Genomic DNA, 18,108 nt, shown 5'->3' on the forward strand with positions numbered 1-18,108 from the left:
CAAATGCAGGCAGTCAAATTCTACAGTTTGTTCTCTAAACCACTAGACCAAGGGTCGGCAACCATATCTTGGGCTTTATGAGCCATAAAACTCTGCGGGGGGTAGTGGGAAGAGGCTGGGTTTGGCTTATAAGCTGTAGTTTGCAAACCCTACACTAGACTGTATAGCCTCACTGGGGCACAACCATTAATATCAGTGTATCCCACAGCTGCCCATGAAGAGTGAAACTCTAATTTTAAAAAGGATTGGAGGTCAGGAATTACATTAAAATGTTGTACTTTTTTGGTGTTCCTTTTGGGTGAAGCGTCCTCCTGCCAGAAAGGATGGCGTTCATCATAGCTGAGTATTGTGTTGGGAGGCTCAGAGCCAGGGGAGTGGTTTTATTCTCCTTCAGTTTTCTGGGTGACCTTGCATAAGTCCGTTATCATCTGCCACTTATAACTCTCTGCAGTGGTGATAATGAGCCTCACCACCTGCCCTTCTCCCTCACCTAGGTATATGTCTTGGATTAATGAGGTTTTATCTGTAATGTACTTAGAGCTGGGAGTTTGGAAGGGGAAAGTATTAAGAAGGGGAATGACGGCATTCATCATTTAGTTTGCTTGCAAATTAGAGAGTGCTTCAGGGGTGTAAGACCGTTTGTTGAATGTTTGGCACGTAGAGTCCAATTTTAAAGGAAAGACACTCCTGGTAATCTGCATGAGAGAATATGGATTTAGAGAGCATGAATGTGTGGATTGCCTGTGCTGCAGCAGGCTTTAGGCAATGGAGTTATTTAAGATGGTATTTATTTATTTCAGTTTCTAATAAGTGTGCAATAAGCAGATTCCATAGTTGACCTCTATGTCATCTCCATAAGAAAACGTAGACTTCTCTGCTAAACTGTGAGTCTTAACAGTAAGGAGGACTTTTATAAATGTTTCTAAGTGAAATTACAAAGTTAACAGTTGAACCAAGAAGTCTCAGAGGAAACTGGCTGCTGCTTGCATTTCAATGAAAGGCAGAGGAAATTCATTACAGAGGTTGAAAATGTGGTTTGCATGTTAAGGCTGTAGTGGAAAAATGGGCCTTCCCAGGGGAGGTGGGAGGGAAATTGTAGCTTACCCTTTGTGGTGAAGGTTCCTTGGCTAAGCACACATACTCCATCTGATGCACCCTAATTTTTTTTTTTTAACTTTGCAAGAAAATTCTTCTCCTTCAAGGCCAAAGACGTGCATTGAACAGAAAATTTCAGCCTAGGAGAAGTTTCAGTATCTTTGTATTTTTTGTTTGTTTTGTTCTCTTGACAAAAACAATTATTTAAAAATTCAGTAGGGTGAAACAACTTAATCGTACTTTGCAAAACTAAATCTAAGATGCTATTAGTTAAGTTATAAGAAGAGCTGTTATTTAGCAAAGACATGTTAGAGTCTGGGGTAGGGTAAAGCCCTACCCAGATAAAGTCTGCATTTGTATCTTATTTAATCCACACAACAGTAACAGTCTGCAGAGGAATATTCTTGTTTGAGCACCTCTTGTATGAGGCACCTCAGTTTGCTCATCTGTAATTCTGTAATCTCTGACTCTCTAGAGATCAACAAAAATCTATTAGGTTTAAGTGGTAGAGCCAGAATCTGAATATAAGTCTTTCTGATTCCAAAATTCAAGCTAGTAGATTGACCAACAGTCCCAGTTTCCTGGGATGCGGGATTCTCAGCCCTGAAACTGGAAACGTCTTGTACAAACAGAGAATTGGTTACCCTATAAGCAGGATGCCTCCCATCCCAAGCGCTGAAGAAGTACTCATTTTCAGGAAACACTTTTTGGTAAGTCACAGATGATGTGTCCTATGCGACTTCCCCGACCCTGCTAGAAACCATGTGTGTGCACTATAAATCCTCTGAAGCTTTAAATCCTAGGGCAATTTTGGAGCCAAACAGAGAGCCTGGGAGACTGAGTTCACTGGGATTTCTAGTATGAATGCAGCCCCATTAATTGGCTCAGTTTGTGTTGATAAAACAAGAGTCACAATCTGGCTTGTAACAGTAGTATTTGTAATTTTCACTCTTGCTTTAAAATATTGCTGCCCTGTTGTACCCACAAGTGGGTACAGTCTTAGGAAAACTTGGAAGATTTCATCTATTCCAACCCCTATCCCCTTCCACATTTTCTGTGAACTCTTTGTGCCTCTGGAGGCTTTCACTGACCACCAGAAACGGGGACCATGCTGCACAAAGCTTTTGTGGCTTATCAGTCTTCCTTCAAAGCTTGGGCTCCCTTATGGATGTGTTTCTTTTCAGACAAATTATTTTGATCTGTATCCAACTTCTGAAGGACACTGTGTACTTCCACTGCCTGTAAAATACTTTTAAAGAAAGGGAGTTGACACAGAGGGTCACAGATCATGAACCCTATTATTACAAAATTAATCTTTACTCAAAAGATGAATCCATATGAACATTCTGATTTCTTTTTTCTCCTTTTTCTTATTTTCTTTTTTATTTGTAGAGATGTAGAGATCGGGTCTTGCTCTGTCACCCAGGCTGGGGTGCAGTGGTGCCACCATAGCTCACTGTAACCTCGAACTCTTGGGCTTAAGAGATCCTCCCACCCCAGCCTCCTGAGTAGTTGGGACTACAGGTGTGAGTCACCACGCCCAGCTCTCCTCTTGTTTTAAATATTATGACCCTAGTTCATACCCTGTCAGTGGCCTCTAGAAACTTCCTATGGTGACTGTTCTGGAAAGGGCAGGTCAAGAGAAGACAAGCAGGTCACCTGACTCCATCCCTTCCCCACTCCCCATCCCCCATCCCCACTGCCCCACTGGTGGTGGGAGAGTTATTTCCTAAAGTACAACAATTGTCAAAGAGTGGAATGGCCGGCTGGTTCCTTGTGCTAGTGATTGCTGTTGTATTTCAGTTGTTTGGGTGCATATTTGAGATTAGTTTTTAAGACTTATTAATTAGATTCACACAGGGGACCTTGTAATCACTTAATTACCAATGTGCTTATTGTGTAATGATGTCAAAAGGTATCTGTTTTTGGTTCATACTTTGTTCACATTTTTCTGTAACTGTGTTACAAATGGAAATACTTTTCCAGAATGCGATCTTTCTTCTGTGATTGGTGTCTATTGTCTTGCAGAAGGCATAAATAAAATAGCAAGTTCTCAAGTGATTCTCATGGAGAAAGGGCTGGGGAATGGAGGGCAGAATGAAGGCAGGGGAGGAGGGCTCCGAAAGAGAGAAAGGAGATGGAGCAAGATAGGGTGGGGTGTGGGGGACACTGGCAGCAGTAGCAAAGAGAGGGGTCAAAGGAGGAGTGGGGAGCCAGTGAGGAGAGGCACAGATAGACTGAGAGATACATATGTAGAATCATATAGACAGATACAGAACAGAGATTAGAGAGAAATTCAGAGAGATAGACACTAACAGATGATAGGAGTGCATAGAAAGAGACAGAGGGAGACACCAGACCAGTAGGGATTGATCCTTTTCCTTATGATATCCAAACATCTCTCATTGTACTGCTAGTCATTTTACATGTTTGCTTCTTTCTGGCTTTAAAGCTGCATGACTCATCTGTGTTTCCATGTGTGTGGACTATTGAGGAATCTGTTTTTTGGAAAGGTGAGATTTGACAGCCAGTATAAGTCATTAGGAACACCGTCTCTGGAGCCAGACCATCCAGGCTCGAATCCCAACTGCCACCTACTTGCTGGGTGACCTGCACAAATTACATAATCCCTATGTGCCTCTGTTTCTTCAGTAGGGATTATAATAGTGTTTTCCTTATAGGGTGCTGTGAGGATTAAATGTGGTAACATATGCAAACCTATTAGAACAGTGTACTCAACAGGTACTGGCAATTATTACTATGTTTGTGAAAGGATCCTGGATTCCTTTGAAGGAAAGTTCACAGAGTTAAATATATTTTTATGAATACTGAAGAGGCTACAAGTTCCTATCTGTGGCTTTTGGCCTTGAACCTTATTGCTCATGTTAGGTGAGAGTGGAGAGTTAATAGACTGAGAGTGAGGAGTTGCAGCTTCTAGTTCCAGCTCTGCCACTGACTAGCTGTGAGATGATGAGTTTCTCTGGACCTGCTGTCAGATTATACACAAACTCAGGGAATTTTAGGTCTTTAACCACGTGATATTGGGACCTTTCTGGCATGCGAGTTTTAGGATTTGTCTGTTATTTCACCTCTAAGCAGAAGTTTTGTGGACCTAAGCTTTTTGGAAAGATTGGGGATTGATCATACCAGTACTCCTGGGAGAGAGAAATGTGTGTGCTGCTTTGTAAATAATAAAAAGGGAGAAATGGTGAGAATAGGGGACTGGCTTCCTATAGCCATGCTTATGATCGTGGCTGTCAGCATTATTATCTTATTTCTTTTCTTTTCCACTATGGGGGAGGAGCAGTATTTGAAAGAGGGGTCATATCCTGGTACTAAAGTGGAGTAGAAGGTGCTAGATGCACTGTGGAGCTTAGTTCAGGGAAGGTGAAGATTTCATCCTTTGAGATGAGTTCTAATCTCGTATTCCGCTCCCTAGACCTAGGCAAATGGCAGTGCAAGCTAAGCCTCTCTCTAGTGCCTTTTATCTCCCTTTCCAAATTCCTCTTTATTACTGCCATGCTTCTTTTGATTATCTGATGCCTGTTATCCAACCCTGTGTGTCTCATGCAACAAAATGCTCTCTTGCCCTTTTGCAAAAGGCCTGCAAACTCTTAATTCCCTGAGTACTGCTGTATTAGCTAAAGATTAACTAGTGCTGATGACAGAACAGTTCAGTTCTCCAGGGCATACTTGGATTTAAAAAGAGCATTTTAAAAACTGTTGGAATGTTGAAAAAGGTACTCCTTCAAGCTGAGAGCTTTGTGGATCTCTCCCAGTCATGGCTGCCCTGGGCTATCCCTTCCTGCCTTCACTGTAACTGATCTTCCAGGGGCTAGAGCATGAGGAAGCAGGATTGAGTAGTAACATGTAAATATAGCCTGGTGGTTAAGAACATCGGTTCTGGTGTTAACAAAGCTGTAAGATTTAAATTATACTCTTCTTAAGAACCTTTTGAACTCTGATGCTTTTATAAACGATTTCTGCTCTAATTGAATGACCTTGAAGTGAGTTCATCACTGAGTCTCAGTTTACTCATTTGTAAAATGGGAATAATGACATCAAATGTATTTGTTGTGAGGATTAAAGTGTGCCACTCTCCTCAATGATATTCACCTATTCATGGCACATAGGAAATGCTTGATAAAGAGTAGCAACGACTCAGGGACAGCTTTATGGCTTGCAATCTGTGCAGTTGCACAGGACACGTCTGCCAGCGTCTAGAGCACAAGGAGGCACGATTGAGTAGTAATATATAGATATAGTGTGGTGGTTAAGGACACAGGCTTTGGTGTTAACAGGTAAATGCAGCCAGAAAGTGGCAGAGCCAGAATCTGAATGTAAGTCTTTCTGATTCCAAAATTCAAGCTAGTAGCTTGACCAACAGTCCCAGTTTCCCAGGATGCAAGATTCTCAGCCCTGAAACTGGAAACATCTTGTGCAAACAGAAAGAGCTGGACACCCTACAAACAGGATGCGTTCCATCCCAAGCATGTGAATTCTGTTTCTCCCCTAATTATATGACCTTGAAGTGAGTTCATCATTTCCCTGCATTGGGTTAATGCCTTATTGTTATCGTCTTGAAATTCTTAATCATATTTGAACAATGTCCCTACAGATGATGTAGCCAGTCTTGCTACTACCGGGCTACACTTGACCTCCACACACTCATCCTGGCCATACTTCTTCCCTGTCCCTCTCCTTTCTACTGCCTGGTGCTTTGTCCCATTTCCTTGCCCCCAGGGCCTTAGGAGGGTATAAAAAAAAAAAAAGGATAACTTCCTCAGGGAAAAGCTATGATTTGGCTCACAGCATATGGAATATTCAAAGATAGACATCATCTGTTACCCACACTTTTATGAGACTGACACACTGCTTGTAGCACTGAGAAGGCACTTGTTGCCTGCACTTTTAGAAGTCATTTATTAATGGCTTCCTAGAGCATGCCAACTCTAAAATCAAGCTGCAAAAATGATACCAGGTAAAAATTGATCCTGTGAATGACTGTGACGGTGGCATTTGGGTGAAAGGTCTTGAAATGGGCTCTGTCTTTTCCCTCAACTTCCCCCACCTGCTCTTATCACACTCTGCCAGCTAGTGTCAGATTACTTCTCATCTGTCTCGTAAATAGTTCTGACTTGAATTATCCCCTACTGTGATGACATACGATTATTCAAAGAAAGATTTTATAGAAAATGCACTGTTTCTGTTCAGAGTTGGGAGACTAGGGAAAGGCATAAAGCATGCCACAGGGGCACAGCCTTGATTCATTTTCTGTGCTCAGCTTAGCCGTTCCAGCCCGGGGTTGTGTCTGGGTAAAGCTGTTTGACTTTGGATAAGTCCTTTAACAACCTGAGGTCCCAGTGTTCTTGACTTTCTACAGTTTTGTTCTAATCTAGCATTCTTAAAGTAGCACATAAGCATAACTTGCTAAATAAGCACCACTTGCTAAATACAGGCTTAGTGACAAGGAAGTTATTTGGAAAATGAAAAAAGGGCAATTCTCCCATCAGGGCTTGAGAAGCCTTGGAGTTTTCTTTCTTTATTGAAAAGACTCATGAGGCCTGCCCAAATCTCCAAGTTGCAGAATGGAAAGTTTTGCAGTAAGCTTCATGGATGTGGGATCCTGGCTCAAAATCTGAACTCCTAGCTCAGCCCCTTTGTATTCATGAGGGCCTCTGCTAAGTAAAGGAACCTATAGGCATATGGGACCCCACAGGCTGTATGTATGTTCTTAGCTGAGCATCAAAAAGGAAACTTCCATAAATGTTCTAAGACTGAGAGAGACACAGCTGAGAAGCAAAGTTAGGGATGATTTTTTGGAAGCTTAGCCTGATTTCGCTCTGTGCATATATATATATGTATGTATATATATATATATATATATATATATATATATATATATATATATATATATAAAAGCCTGATTTTGCTCTGTTAGCTGGAGTACAAAGAATGGAAAGCAAGAGGGCAAATGTGGGTGGTGGTTGTAATTTGAGAAGTGCAAATGAGTACTTAGTTGTTGTTTTTTTTCCATTAAGTTTACTGTTGATATAGTGAGACTTGTGACTATATATCTGCATTTTAGTATCACAGAGACCTGTTTTACTTAATCTGAATAATCTGTTGGGTTTTTGGGCTCCTGACAGGCTTCTCATCTTGAGATTTCACCTGTGATTTGTTCTAAAAGAACTTTGATACAGGAACTCTTTAAGTTAAAACTAACTCTATGAGACCAAGAAGCTGTCCCAGGTCTTAATTCTTCTTACATGACAGGAGCCAAGCCACATGGCCTTCTGAGGCTTCAGTATCATTAAAGTCCTGTGGAAACACCAAAGCCCACTGGGCCCACTTTTTGGCACATACTGATGCTGCTGCTTCTGTCTTACAGGTGCTTACATCATGCCGAGCCTTCCTTGTAACAGCGCGAATCCCCACCAAGGTAGGTGTTCATGAAGTCCTTCCTTCGACACTCACACTCACTCAGTGCAGACTCACACATGCACACTCATGCATAGTCACTCATGCATTCTTAAACCTGTGTGCACACATACACACTCACATACTGCAACACAACACACACACACCTCACTTACATAGACTTTTGATTTAAGCTGTGTTCAGATTTCTCTTAGCACATTCTAATTTTCCTTCCTTCTTCCCAGAAGCACCTAAAGGCTGTAATGACAAACATCTTTTTTACTCCTTTGTTCCCTCTCTTTGTGTAAAGGCATCCCAAGAAAATCAGTGAAGGATTTTGTGCTGTATGTCCCTAAGGCTCCATGTCCCAGTTATTTTTCTCTCTCAACTGGGGCTTGATTTCCACTTTATTCAAGTCTACTTCTTATTTCCTTTGGATCAGTACTGGCAGGTTTTTCTAAGACTGTAGACATGTGGGAAATAACCTTCATAACTCCAAAGAGTATATTACCAGAAATGTAACCATCTCAGCTGTTCTCCATCTACTCTGATGTTGCCTGTAAGAAATAACAAGGCGCCACTCTGTTCTTTAAAAGAGATGTATAACATTTTTCATGAGATGTCCTTCATTACTTGGTGCAGAATTTGAACTGATAGTTTGTGAATTAATCATAATAATGACCTACTTTGTTTATGTTAACTAAAAGGAGTTTATCATTTTTATAGGATATGGACTGAATGGTCATTAGGAAATTGGGATTTTTTTCCTAAAAAGGTGATAACATTTACTGGAGTGTTGTTTTAGTAAATAACTTGCTCCTTAACAGAATCTCATGAGAGCCATAAGTCTTATTATTATCCCTTTTATTGATGAGAGAACTGAGGCCCAAGGAGGTTCAGTAACTTGACCAAGGTTAAACTTCCACTAATACGTGGCACATGAGTGATTCTAATCAAGGGAGGCTGGCTGCAAAGCCTCTGCTTCTGTTATTGCTAGAATCTAATAAGTTATTTAGTAAGTATGTAAGTATACAGTCTCATTTAATTCTCACAGTAACCTTGTAGGTGAGTGATTAGAAAATAGCTAAAAGATGCAAAGTTGGCTAGTCTAAAGATTCACAAGTAATGAATGGGAGAAAGAGAAATTAGACTCACCATGTCCTACTTATTTCGACTTTTTACTGAGCTGAACTGCTTCCCCTGCCAGCATATCCAGGAAAATGGGTAAGGTCTGGTAGATGCTTTCAGCCTTATCCTGCTATGATGTTTGGGCCGCAGTGTTATTTGCTCATTAGGCTTTTCTTGTTTCTTGAAATTTAACGTTTAGCCACTGTTTTGTAAATTCTGACTTAGGTGACAAGTTAGGGCGCTATAATGTTATTGGTAGAAATTAAATGGATCTTTTAGGACTTGCAGTCTTATGATTTGCATGATTTGCACAGACTTTTGGGAAGATGCCAATGCAGTGTTTGGTAGTTATAGGCTTAGGATATCTGTGGCCTTTTTTTTTCTTTTTTTCTGATCATACAAATGTTAACTTTTATAAAGTTTCTCCAAGAAATGAGGCTTTTGGCCCAAGCCCCTTTAGATAATATAAAGTGAGCCTATATGTTTATTATGTTTTTTAAATAAATTATTATGTCAATGAAGTTAGACTAAACTATACATTAAAATACCTGAAGGCATGATATGAGGACTTTAATGAGACATTATCCCACTGGTAAGAAATTAATTACAGAAGGAAATTTTATGGGCTTAGGAAAATATTCAAGCACCCTATTGAATAGAAGACCCCTAAATAATATGCATACCCTAACACGCTGTGACACAGTGGAAGTGTGTTACCTCTTCTGAAGTCACCTGCCTGCCTTCTGCTGGATGACTTTATTCTGCTGCCTCCTTGCTCTGCCCCTGAGGAAAGGCTTGGCTCCATCCTGTGATATATATAATGTTTCAGAGCCAGCCCCTGGCCAGGGTAGTTTGAACATTGGTTCTGATTTCTGATATTGTTAACATCACAAATAAAGAAAGGCAGATTTTCTTCCAAAGTGATCTGCCTGCAGCTTTGCAGCTTTCCCCCTTAGAGAAGGCTGGTTTTAACGTGCCACCTTACGTCTTGACTGAGAAGTAAAACCAATGTCAACAATAATAATTTTCTGGAGAAATAATTATATTTAGAACATTAGTGTAAAGCATTGACTATGACATATATGTCTTCTCTTTGGGAGCTGATTAATTAAACATGCTTTCTCTTGTCATTTTATTGTGAAATATACAACATGTATAGTCAAATGCACAAAACAGAGATGTACATCTCAGTAATTAACTACAAAGCAAATACTTCTGCAGTCACACCCAGATAAGGAAATAGAACTGTCCTGTCATCCCAGAAGGCCCTAACTTTTCTTTCAGGGGGTGGGTAATTATGAGATCAAAGAAGGGTTTGCGGAGAGGGCGGGTTGAAAAATCACCCATCAGCCAGGCAAATAAGGGGTTTTATACTGATCAAAAGGCTTAGCAGTTTGGAAGACCACAGTGCATTTGGGGAGTTGGAGTGCGGGCTGAGGGTTGTGGAGGAGGCAGTGGTGGGAGGGAAACAGCTCAGCAAGGCAGTCAGGGCTGAGGCCTGGCTGAGGGGCTGAAGCGTGGAGTGCTGCCTGGGGAAGAGCGGGAGTTACTGAAGACAGCCTCTTTATCATATTTAGATCTGCTCTGTTGCTTGTGGGATGGGCACTGTCTTGCCAGGGTGTGGGTGTGAGGTGAGCAAGAGATTGGTGGAAAGGCTATTGACAATCTGGGTTAAGTTTTTCCTCTTATCTAATAATTCATTAATTTCTGTGGTGATATTTAATGAGTATAATTTCTAACTGAAAAATGTCCTCAAGTCTTCATGCAGCCTACGTCTGCCTCAGCTTCTTCTTAACTAGTCTTCCTGCTTCTTCCTGCCCATAAATCTAATCCAGTGACATTGTTTAAATTGTCTTTGGGTGGGTTGAAGTGGAGTGGATGATGGGTTGTGGGGACTAGGAGCAAAGGCCTAATAAAAATAGCCATAGGTGAGATAAGAGAATGATTTGAACCTTTCTGTGACGTCTTTCAGTATGTTTTAGAGACTTCCCTCCCCACTATGAATAATAACCCGGGACTTCGACTCATCACAGACTCAGCCAGTCATCCTTATTGATTACTAATACTGCAGGATCTGCTCCTTTTAGTTTCTTCCTTGTCCTAGTTCTTTTAACACCTCAATGCCTTTGCAAATTCGTTTTCTTCTGCCTGAATTTCCCTCTGCACTCCTTGTTTGCTTGAGGAACTTGAAGTCATTCTTCAGGGTTTAGATGAAATGTCACCACTCTTTCCTGCCTCCCAGCACTTTGTTATTCTACTCCAGGGAAAGCACTCAGGTACAGTAGAAGCATCTTAGTTGACCTCCAACTAATCTTGCTGAGCCAGATTGACCAAAGGTGGCCATTCCTATCCCTGATGATGCTGACTGATGCTGGCTGCATTTTCATAGCTGTTAGCATGTAAGAGAGGGTACGTGCTCACACCTATTCACACCTGCTCCCTTCCACTGAATGAGATGCTCATTGAGGGTCATGGGTTTATTCCTAAAGCAGTTATAATAGCAGATGTTTTTAATGAAACATTTTAGTGAAAGATATTTTATGTAGCAATGAAATATGAGTGCAAAAGAAGAATATCTATGACATTGAATATTGATAAAAATGAATTACTTAAATTGCTGTTTTAAAGACTAGACAACTTTATAGTTGGGGGAGGAGTGGTGAGGAGCATAATAATCGAGAAGATGTCTGCCGTCATACTGCTTTGCAAGTATTTTGCAGTTCTGCATTTTTAAAGAGACTTAAATTGGAAGCTGGAAGCCATATTTGTGAGTATGGCTTATGCAGAAAGGCCACTGGAGGGCCAGCCAGTGGGCTTAACTCAAAGAAAAACTTTGGCGCAATATTAAAGGATAGTGAATGAATATTTATTCATAAACTTTAAATTAAAATAAGGAAGGTATGTATACTTTTTAGAAAATAATTCCCTGCTTTAAATGACTTCAAAACCAAATTATGTATAAATCTTGATAATCATAGGTAAGAAAACTTCTACTCTAATTTAATGCTTTTAAATATGAGCCTTAAATGCTGCATTTAACTCTTGGAGGACAAACCAAATGTCTCAATCCTCTTTGTATTTCCAATACTGGCACACAGTAGGCTTTTCCTAAGTGTTTGTCAGTTGACGAAGTGAATAATGAATGAGCGAGTTCTCTTTCAACTTCCAGAGCTCATCAGTATACTTCGTGATGTTTAACTGGAGATTCAGGGGTTTTCTGCCCAGTATTTACTTCCCTCCCCACTATTAATAATAACTTCATCAGTATACTTTGAGATGTTTAACTGGAGATTTAGGGTTTTTCTGCTCTAAAATATATTCTACCAATGTATCATGGTACAACATGCCACCAGGGAGCAGAACTAAATATCTTGTGGGTTTGGTTCTGGATGTGTTTTTTTATCATTATATTTTTAGGTTTAATGTGGGAGGGTAAAATAAATTGATTCAACTTGGTCCCCCGCTGTCTCTAGCTCCATGCTCTGTGATTATTTGCTGAAATGGGAAAAACTGGGAAGAAAGATTAGTGGCTCTTTATCAGGAAAAACAGGTAAAGAGTGAAAGACTGGGGATATTTTAAAGAAAAAAAAATGCTGCTGATTACAGGAGAAGAGAGGGGCACTTGTTAAAATAGAAAGGAAACAAATAATCATTTGTTTACATGCAGAGAGAGGACTTTTGTTTAACTCTGTGCATTTCATTGAAGCACAACTTAAAATTCCTAAATATTGTATTTGTGTAAATATGGATTTAATTTGGGTAAACATAGATTTATTTCTCTAAATCCATTCAAACTGTGAATTTTTATGGAAGACAGTAGAAGGATGGCTGACTCTGATAAGTGGTCAGAGTGTAACAAATAGCTAAAGGTTTAGAAAGAAGGGAAAACCAACATTGACTTTATCCTGATAGGACTTTCTGAAGCAAAATTTTGAAGTGAAAAAGGGAAAAAAGTGTTTAGATGTATCCTTCCATACATTCATTTTTCAATGAATAAATAGCGTATAAGTGCAAAAACTTACTAGGTTTGTGCAGAAGTAATTGCGTTTTTTGCTATTACTTTTAATGGCAAAAACTGTGATTGCTTTTACACCAACTTCTACTATTGTGTTTGTCTCTGGATAAAGTTTTAAAAGTTGGGCATGCAGCTTCCTTTCTTTTCTTTTCTTTTTTAGTAAAGCAAGTAATACTTTTTCTGAAATTTGATAAATCATGTTTCTGTCTTGTTGAATGAATGGAGATATTAAACCAGCCTGCCTTCAGAAGATGCCCAATGTCTTATTTGCTCTTGGACTGTTTCTAGTTGTAGGATTTGTTTTTTACCTTGAATTTTATGTTTTAAAACCCTCATTACAGGTCTTTTCTTTCCTCCTTTCCCCTCAATTGCAGCTTGAGTTAACCTTCAGCTACTTGGAGATTCATGGCGTCATCTGCAGCAAGTCAGCTCAGGTGAGTGTGAAAAACAGATCACTGCAAGGTCATCTTTCTTGAATTCCTGAAACCCTAAAATGTTCCTTGAGACAATGTGGATAAACAAGGTTAGGGAAGATTAAATTTTCAAAATGAGAGACTCAACACTGGCTGTGTGGACAGGAGTTGGAAATTCATTCTGATACGGGAAACACATTCTCCATAACTCAGTTTGTGAAGAACTAATTAGCTCTTATAACTGGCAATGTAAATGTGAGAGTACTGTTCCTTATAGAGTTTGTACAACATGCTTTGACACTAAAATTTCATAGCAATTACATAGTACTATATAAGGTTTTAGTGGGAATATAGTGATAATTTTTTGGAGTTAATAAAATGCAGATTTTAAAAAATAGCTTTATTGGGCTATAACTAACTGCAGTAAACTAAAGTGTACAATTTGATAAGTGTTGACATATGTATGACTCTCTCGGCCCTCTTCCCCATCTGCAGTCAATCTGCAGGTATCTACTTTTGATTCCTGTAGTTTGCATTTTAAAAATTTTATATGAATGATGTCATACAATGTATACTCCTTCCTGTCTACCTTCTTTCAGTTTAATTATTATTATTTTAATTTTTTATTTTATTTTTAGTTCTGGGGTACATGTGCAGGGTATGCCAGTTTGTTACACAGGTAAATGTGTGCCAAGGTTTGCTGCACCTATCCACCCATCACCTAAGTATTAAGCCCAGCACGCATTAGCTATCTTTCCTAATATTCTCCCTCCCCCAACCTCAGTTTAATTATTTTGAGATTGATTTATTTTGTCGCATGTCTCAATAGTTTATTCTTCTTGTTGCTGAGTAGTGTTTAATTGTGTGGCTGTATTACGGTTCGTTTATCCATTCACCCGATGAGAGGGACATTTGGATTGTTTCCCGTTTTGGCTATGTTGAATAAAGCTGCTATGAATATTTAAGTACAAGTTTTTGATTGGACATGTACTTTCATTTCCCACGTGTAATTACCTAGGGGTAGAATGGCTGAATCATATGATAGCTATATGTTTAACCTTTTAAGAAACTGTCACACTTTTCCACAGTGGTGGTACCATTTTACATTGTCACCAACAGCATATGAGAGTTCTAGTTCCTCCACATCCTCCCGACACTGGTATAGTCAGTCTTTTTTTTTTTTTTTTTTAATTTATTTATTATTATTATACTTTAAGTTGTAGGGTACATGTGCATAACGTGCAGGTTTGTTACATATGTATACTTGTGCCTTATTGGTGTGCTGCACCCATCAACTCGTCATAGTCAGTCTTTTTAATGTTAACCATTCAACAGGTATGTAGTGCTTTTTCATTGTGGTTTTAATTTGCATTTCCCTAGTGACAGAACATGTTGAGTATCTTTTTATCTGTTTAATTGCCATCATGTATTTCCTTCTGCCATTACAAAAATTGGGCTGTTTGTTTTCTTATTGAGTTTTGAGAGTTTTAAAAAAAACACATTCTGGATACAAAGCCTTTATCAGATATCTTCTCTCAGTCTGTGGCTTGTCTTTTCATTCTCTTAACAGTGTCTTTCAAAGAGGAGAATTTTTTTTTTTTTTTTTTTTTTTTTTTTTTTTTGAGATGGAGTCACTTGTTCTGTCGCCCAGGCTGGAGTGCAGTGGTGCAGTGGCAGGATCTCAGCTCAGGGCAAGCTCCGCCTCCCGGGTTCACACCATTCTCCTGCCTCAGCCTCCTGAATAGCTGGGACTACAGACGCCCGCCAACATGCCTAGCTAATTTTTTGTATTTTTAGTACAGACGGGGTTTCACTGTGTTAGCCAGGATGGTCTCGATCTCCTGACCTCGTGATCCACCCGTCTCGGCCTCCCAAAGTGCTGGGATTACAGGTGTGAGCCACTACGCCTGGCCAAAGAATAGAAGATTCAAATGTTGATGAAGTTCAATTTATCAATATTTTCTTTTGCGGATTGTGCTTTTAGTATCATATTGAATAAATCTTTTCTTAACTCAGGGTCACAGCATGTTCTATATCTTCCAGAAGTTTTACAGCTTTAGGTTACACATGTAGGCCTATGATCCCTTTTGAAGTAATTTTTGAATATAAAGCTATGTATAGATCAAAATTTTTTTTAGTTTGTCTTTTTTTTCTCGTATTTATATTATATTCACTTGTTCCAGTAACATTTGTTTGAAAGACTATTGTTTCCTCACTGAGCTTGTTTTCACCTTTGTTGAAATTCTGTAGTCCGTTTAAGTGTGAATCTGTTTCTGCACTCTTTGAATCCCGTCTCCTTGCTACTATCTTCATGCCACTCTTGTACTCTATTATTGTGGCTTATTTACAACAAAGTTTGAAATCAGAGAGTGTTATTCCTCCAACGTTTTTCTTCTTTTTCAAAATTGTTTCAGTGATTCTAGGTCCTTTGCAATTCCATGTGAATTTTAGAAACATCTCAGTTTCTATAAAAAGCTGGCTGGAATTTTGGCTGATGTTACAATGAATTTTTAAATCACTTTGGGGGAAGAACTAATGTAATGTACAGTCTTCTGACCTAAGAAAACTATATATTTCTCCATTTGTTTAGGTCTTTTTCAGTTTTTCCTGAGTGTATTTTGTTGTAGCTTTCAGTGTACAGGTCTTACACATCTCTAAATTCATTCCTAAGTGTTTAATATTTTTTGATGCTGCTATAAATTGTGTTATTTTTAAAATTTCAGTTGTCTCTTGCTGGTATTAGAAATATAGTTGATTTTTGCATGTTGACCTTATATCCTGCTATCTTGCTTTACTCGTGTATTAGTTCTAGTAGCTTTTAAAAATAGATTTCATCAGTATTTACAAAAATGTCATTTGTGAATATGGATGGGTACCTTTTATTTTTAACATGGGTGTCTTTTATTTCTTTGTCTGGTCTTACTGCTGTTGGGAGATATTCCTCTATTGGTGTCATACTCCTACATATTTTGCTGGGTATGCCAGGAATTTAGTGCCATGACTACTCTTTGCCCAGGCTATTTCTCAGGGTTGATTGCAGTGAGCATCCTTGTGGGATGGTGGAATAGTTGCCTGTTGAACAAAGAACAGACTTGCTTACTTCTTACTATGAAAACAGTAGATTTCCAATGTCCAAGGGTTCCTTTCTTGTAAGCAGCCTACTGTGTGTGCAGGCATCCATCTGAATCCCTTCATGTCACCATGTGGGACTTTGAGGGCAGGGGAATCTATCCAAATGTGGTGCACATGCCTTTTGTTGTGCCATTAATCGTAAAATCCTATGTCTCTGACCCAGGTGTCTCCTGTCTTCCGCAGCATCAATGAAACAGTAATAGGCTAACTTACTGGCTTACAAGTAGGGTAAAATCTCAGACCTTGACAATTGTTCTGGTACCTACAAGACAGTGCTGAATGGCAGTGGCAAGATCAGACCTTCTTGGCCTTTTTCCTCATCTTTGAGGGAAAGTATTTATTCTTTCACCATTAAGTGTGATGTTAGCTGTAGGTTTTTAAAATAGATGCCCTTTATCTGTTTTAAGAAGTTTCTTTCTATTTTTAGTTTGCTGAGAGTTTTAATCAGGAATTAGTGTTGGATTTTGGCAAATGTTTTTTCTTTGTCTATTGAGATAATTGTGTGGTTTTCTTTCTTTTTTTAAGCTTCCTAAAATGGTGAATTATATTGATTTTTTTTTAATATCAAATATTTTATTCCTAGGGTAAGTCTCATTTGGCCATGATGTATTATTATTATTATTAGTATTATTATTATTATTATTATTATTATAATATATTTTTGAGATGGAGTCTCGCTCTGTCACCAGGCTGGAGTGCAGTGGCACAAGCTTGGTTCACTGCAACCTCTGCCTCCTGGGTTCAAATGATTCTCCTGCCTCAGCCTCCTGAGTAGCTGGGACTGCAGGTGCGTGTCACCAAGCCCAGCTGATTTTTGTATTTTTAGTAGATACAGGGTTTCACCACGTTGGCCAGGATGGTCTCAATCTCCTGACCTTGTGATTCGCCCACCTCGGCCTCCCAAAGTGCTGGGATTACAGGCGTGAGTCACGATATATTATTCCTTTTATATATTGTTGAATTCCAAGTGTTAAAATTTTGTGAATAGTGTTTTGCATCGATGTTTGTGGGAGTGATTGGTTTGTCTTTTTTTTTTTTTTTTAAACATTTTTGGCTGGCTTCTCTATTAGAGAATCATGGATTTATAGAATGATTCTACATATTTCTTCTCTATAGAGGAGGAAGTAATTCCTCCTCTTAAATTTTTTCTGTTGAGGTGGTAGGTGGTATTAATTTTTGTCTTAAATGTTTGGTTGAATTTACTGGTGAAGTTATTTGGGCCTTGAGTTTTCTCTTTGAGAAGGTTTTTTTTTTTTTTTTTTTTGGTGAGACAGGGTCTCACTCTGTTGCTCAGGCAGGAGCCGCAGGGGTGCAAACTTGGCTCATGGCAACCTTGGCTTCTTGTGTCCAAGCCATCTTCCCACCTCGTCCTCCCAAGTAGGGACTACAGGCATGCACCACCATGCCCGACTCATTTGTGTATTTTTTTCTAGAGACAGGGTTTCTCTGCATTGCCCAGGCTCGACTCAAACTTCCGAGCTCAAGCGATCAACCCCCCTTAGCCTCCCAGAGTACTGGAATTACAGGCATGAGCCGCTGTGCCTGACCAGGGAAGGTTTTAAACTGCAAATTCTATTAATATTCCTTAATGATATAGATCCATTTGTATTTCTCTTGTTGAATGAGCTTTGGTAGTTTGTGTCTTTTAAGAAATTTGTTTATTTTATGTAAGTTGTTGAATTTATTGAAATAAAGTTGTTAACAATACCCACTTGTTATACTTCTAATACCTGTATAACAAGTATAACAGTATTGGGAATATCATTCCCAATACTGGTAATTTGGTTATCTCTATCTCTTTCCATTTCAGTCAGGTTAGAGGTCTACCAATTTTTTTGATCTTTTCAAACAACTTTCTTTTTGGTTCCATTGGTTTTCTTTATTGATTTCATTGATTTTTTATTT

At 39.1% G+C, this 18,108-nt stretch overlaps 2 protein-coding genes across 14 annotated transcripts in view; one reads left to right on the top strand and one right to left on the bottom strand.

Moving 5' to 3' along the window:
- Window positions 1–18,108, bottom strand: part of LOC126952976 (cytidine monophosphate-N-acetylneuraminic acid hydroxylase) — a 352,378-nt gene that overhangs the window by 315,196 nt on the left and 19,074 nt on the right. The gene's annotated exons all lie outside the window — the stretch shown is intronic.
- Window positions 1–18,108, top strand: part of CARMIL1 (capping protein regulator and myosin 1 linker 1) — a 343,419-nt gene that overhangs the window by 136,208 nt on the left and 189,103 nt on the right. For all 11 annotated transcript variants that reach the window (XM_050788179.1, XM_050788180.1, XM_050788185.1 and 8 more), the window contains 2 exons: window positions 7,487–7,537; window positions 13,033–13,092. In XM_050788179.1, the coding sequence (XP_050644136.1) occupies window positions 7,487–7,537; window positions 13,033–13,092 (111 nt within the window). The remainder of the gene's footprint in view (window positions 1–7,486; window positions 7,538–13,032; window positions 13,093–18,108) is intronic.

The sequence above is a fragment of the Macaca thibetana genome, chromosome 4, assembly GCF_024542745.1.
Source record: "Macaca thibetana thibetana isolate TM-01 chromosome 4, ASM2454274v1, whole genome shotgun sequence".
NCBI classification, from domain to species: Eukaryota; Metazoa; Chordata; class Mammalia; order Primates; family Cercopithecidae; genus Macaca; species Macaca thibetana.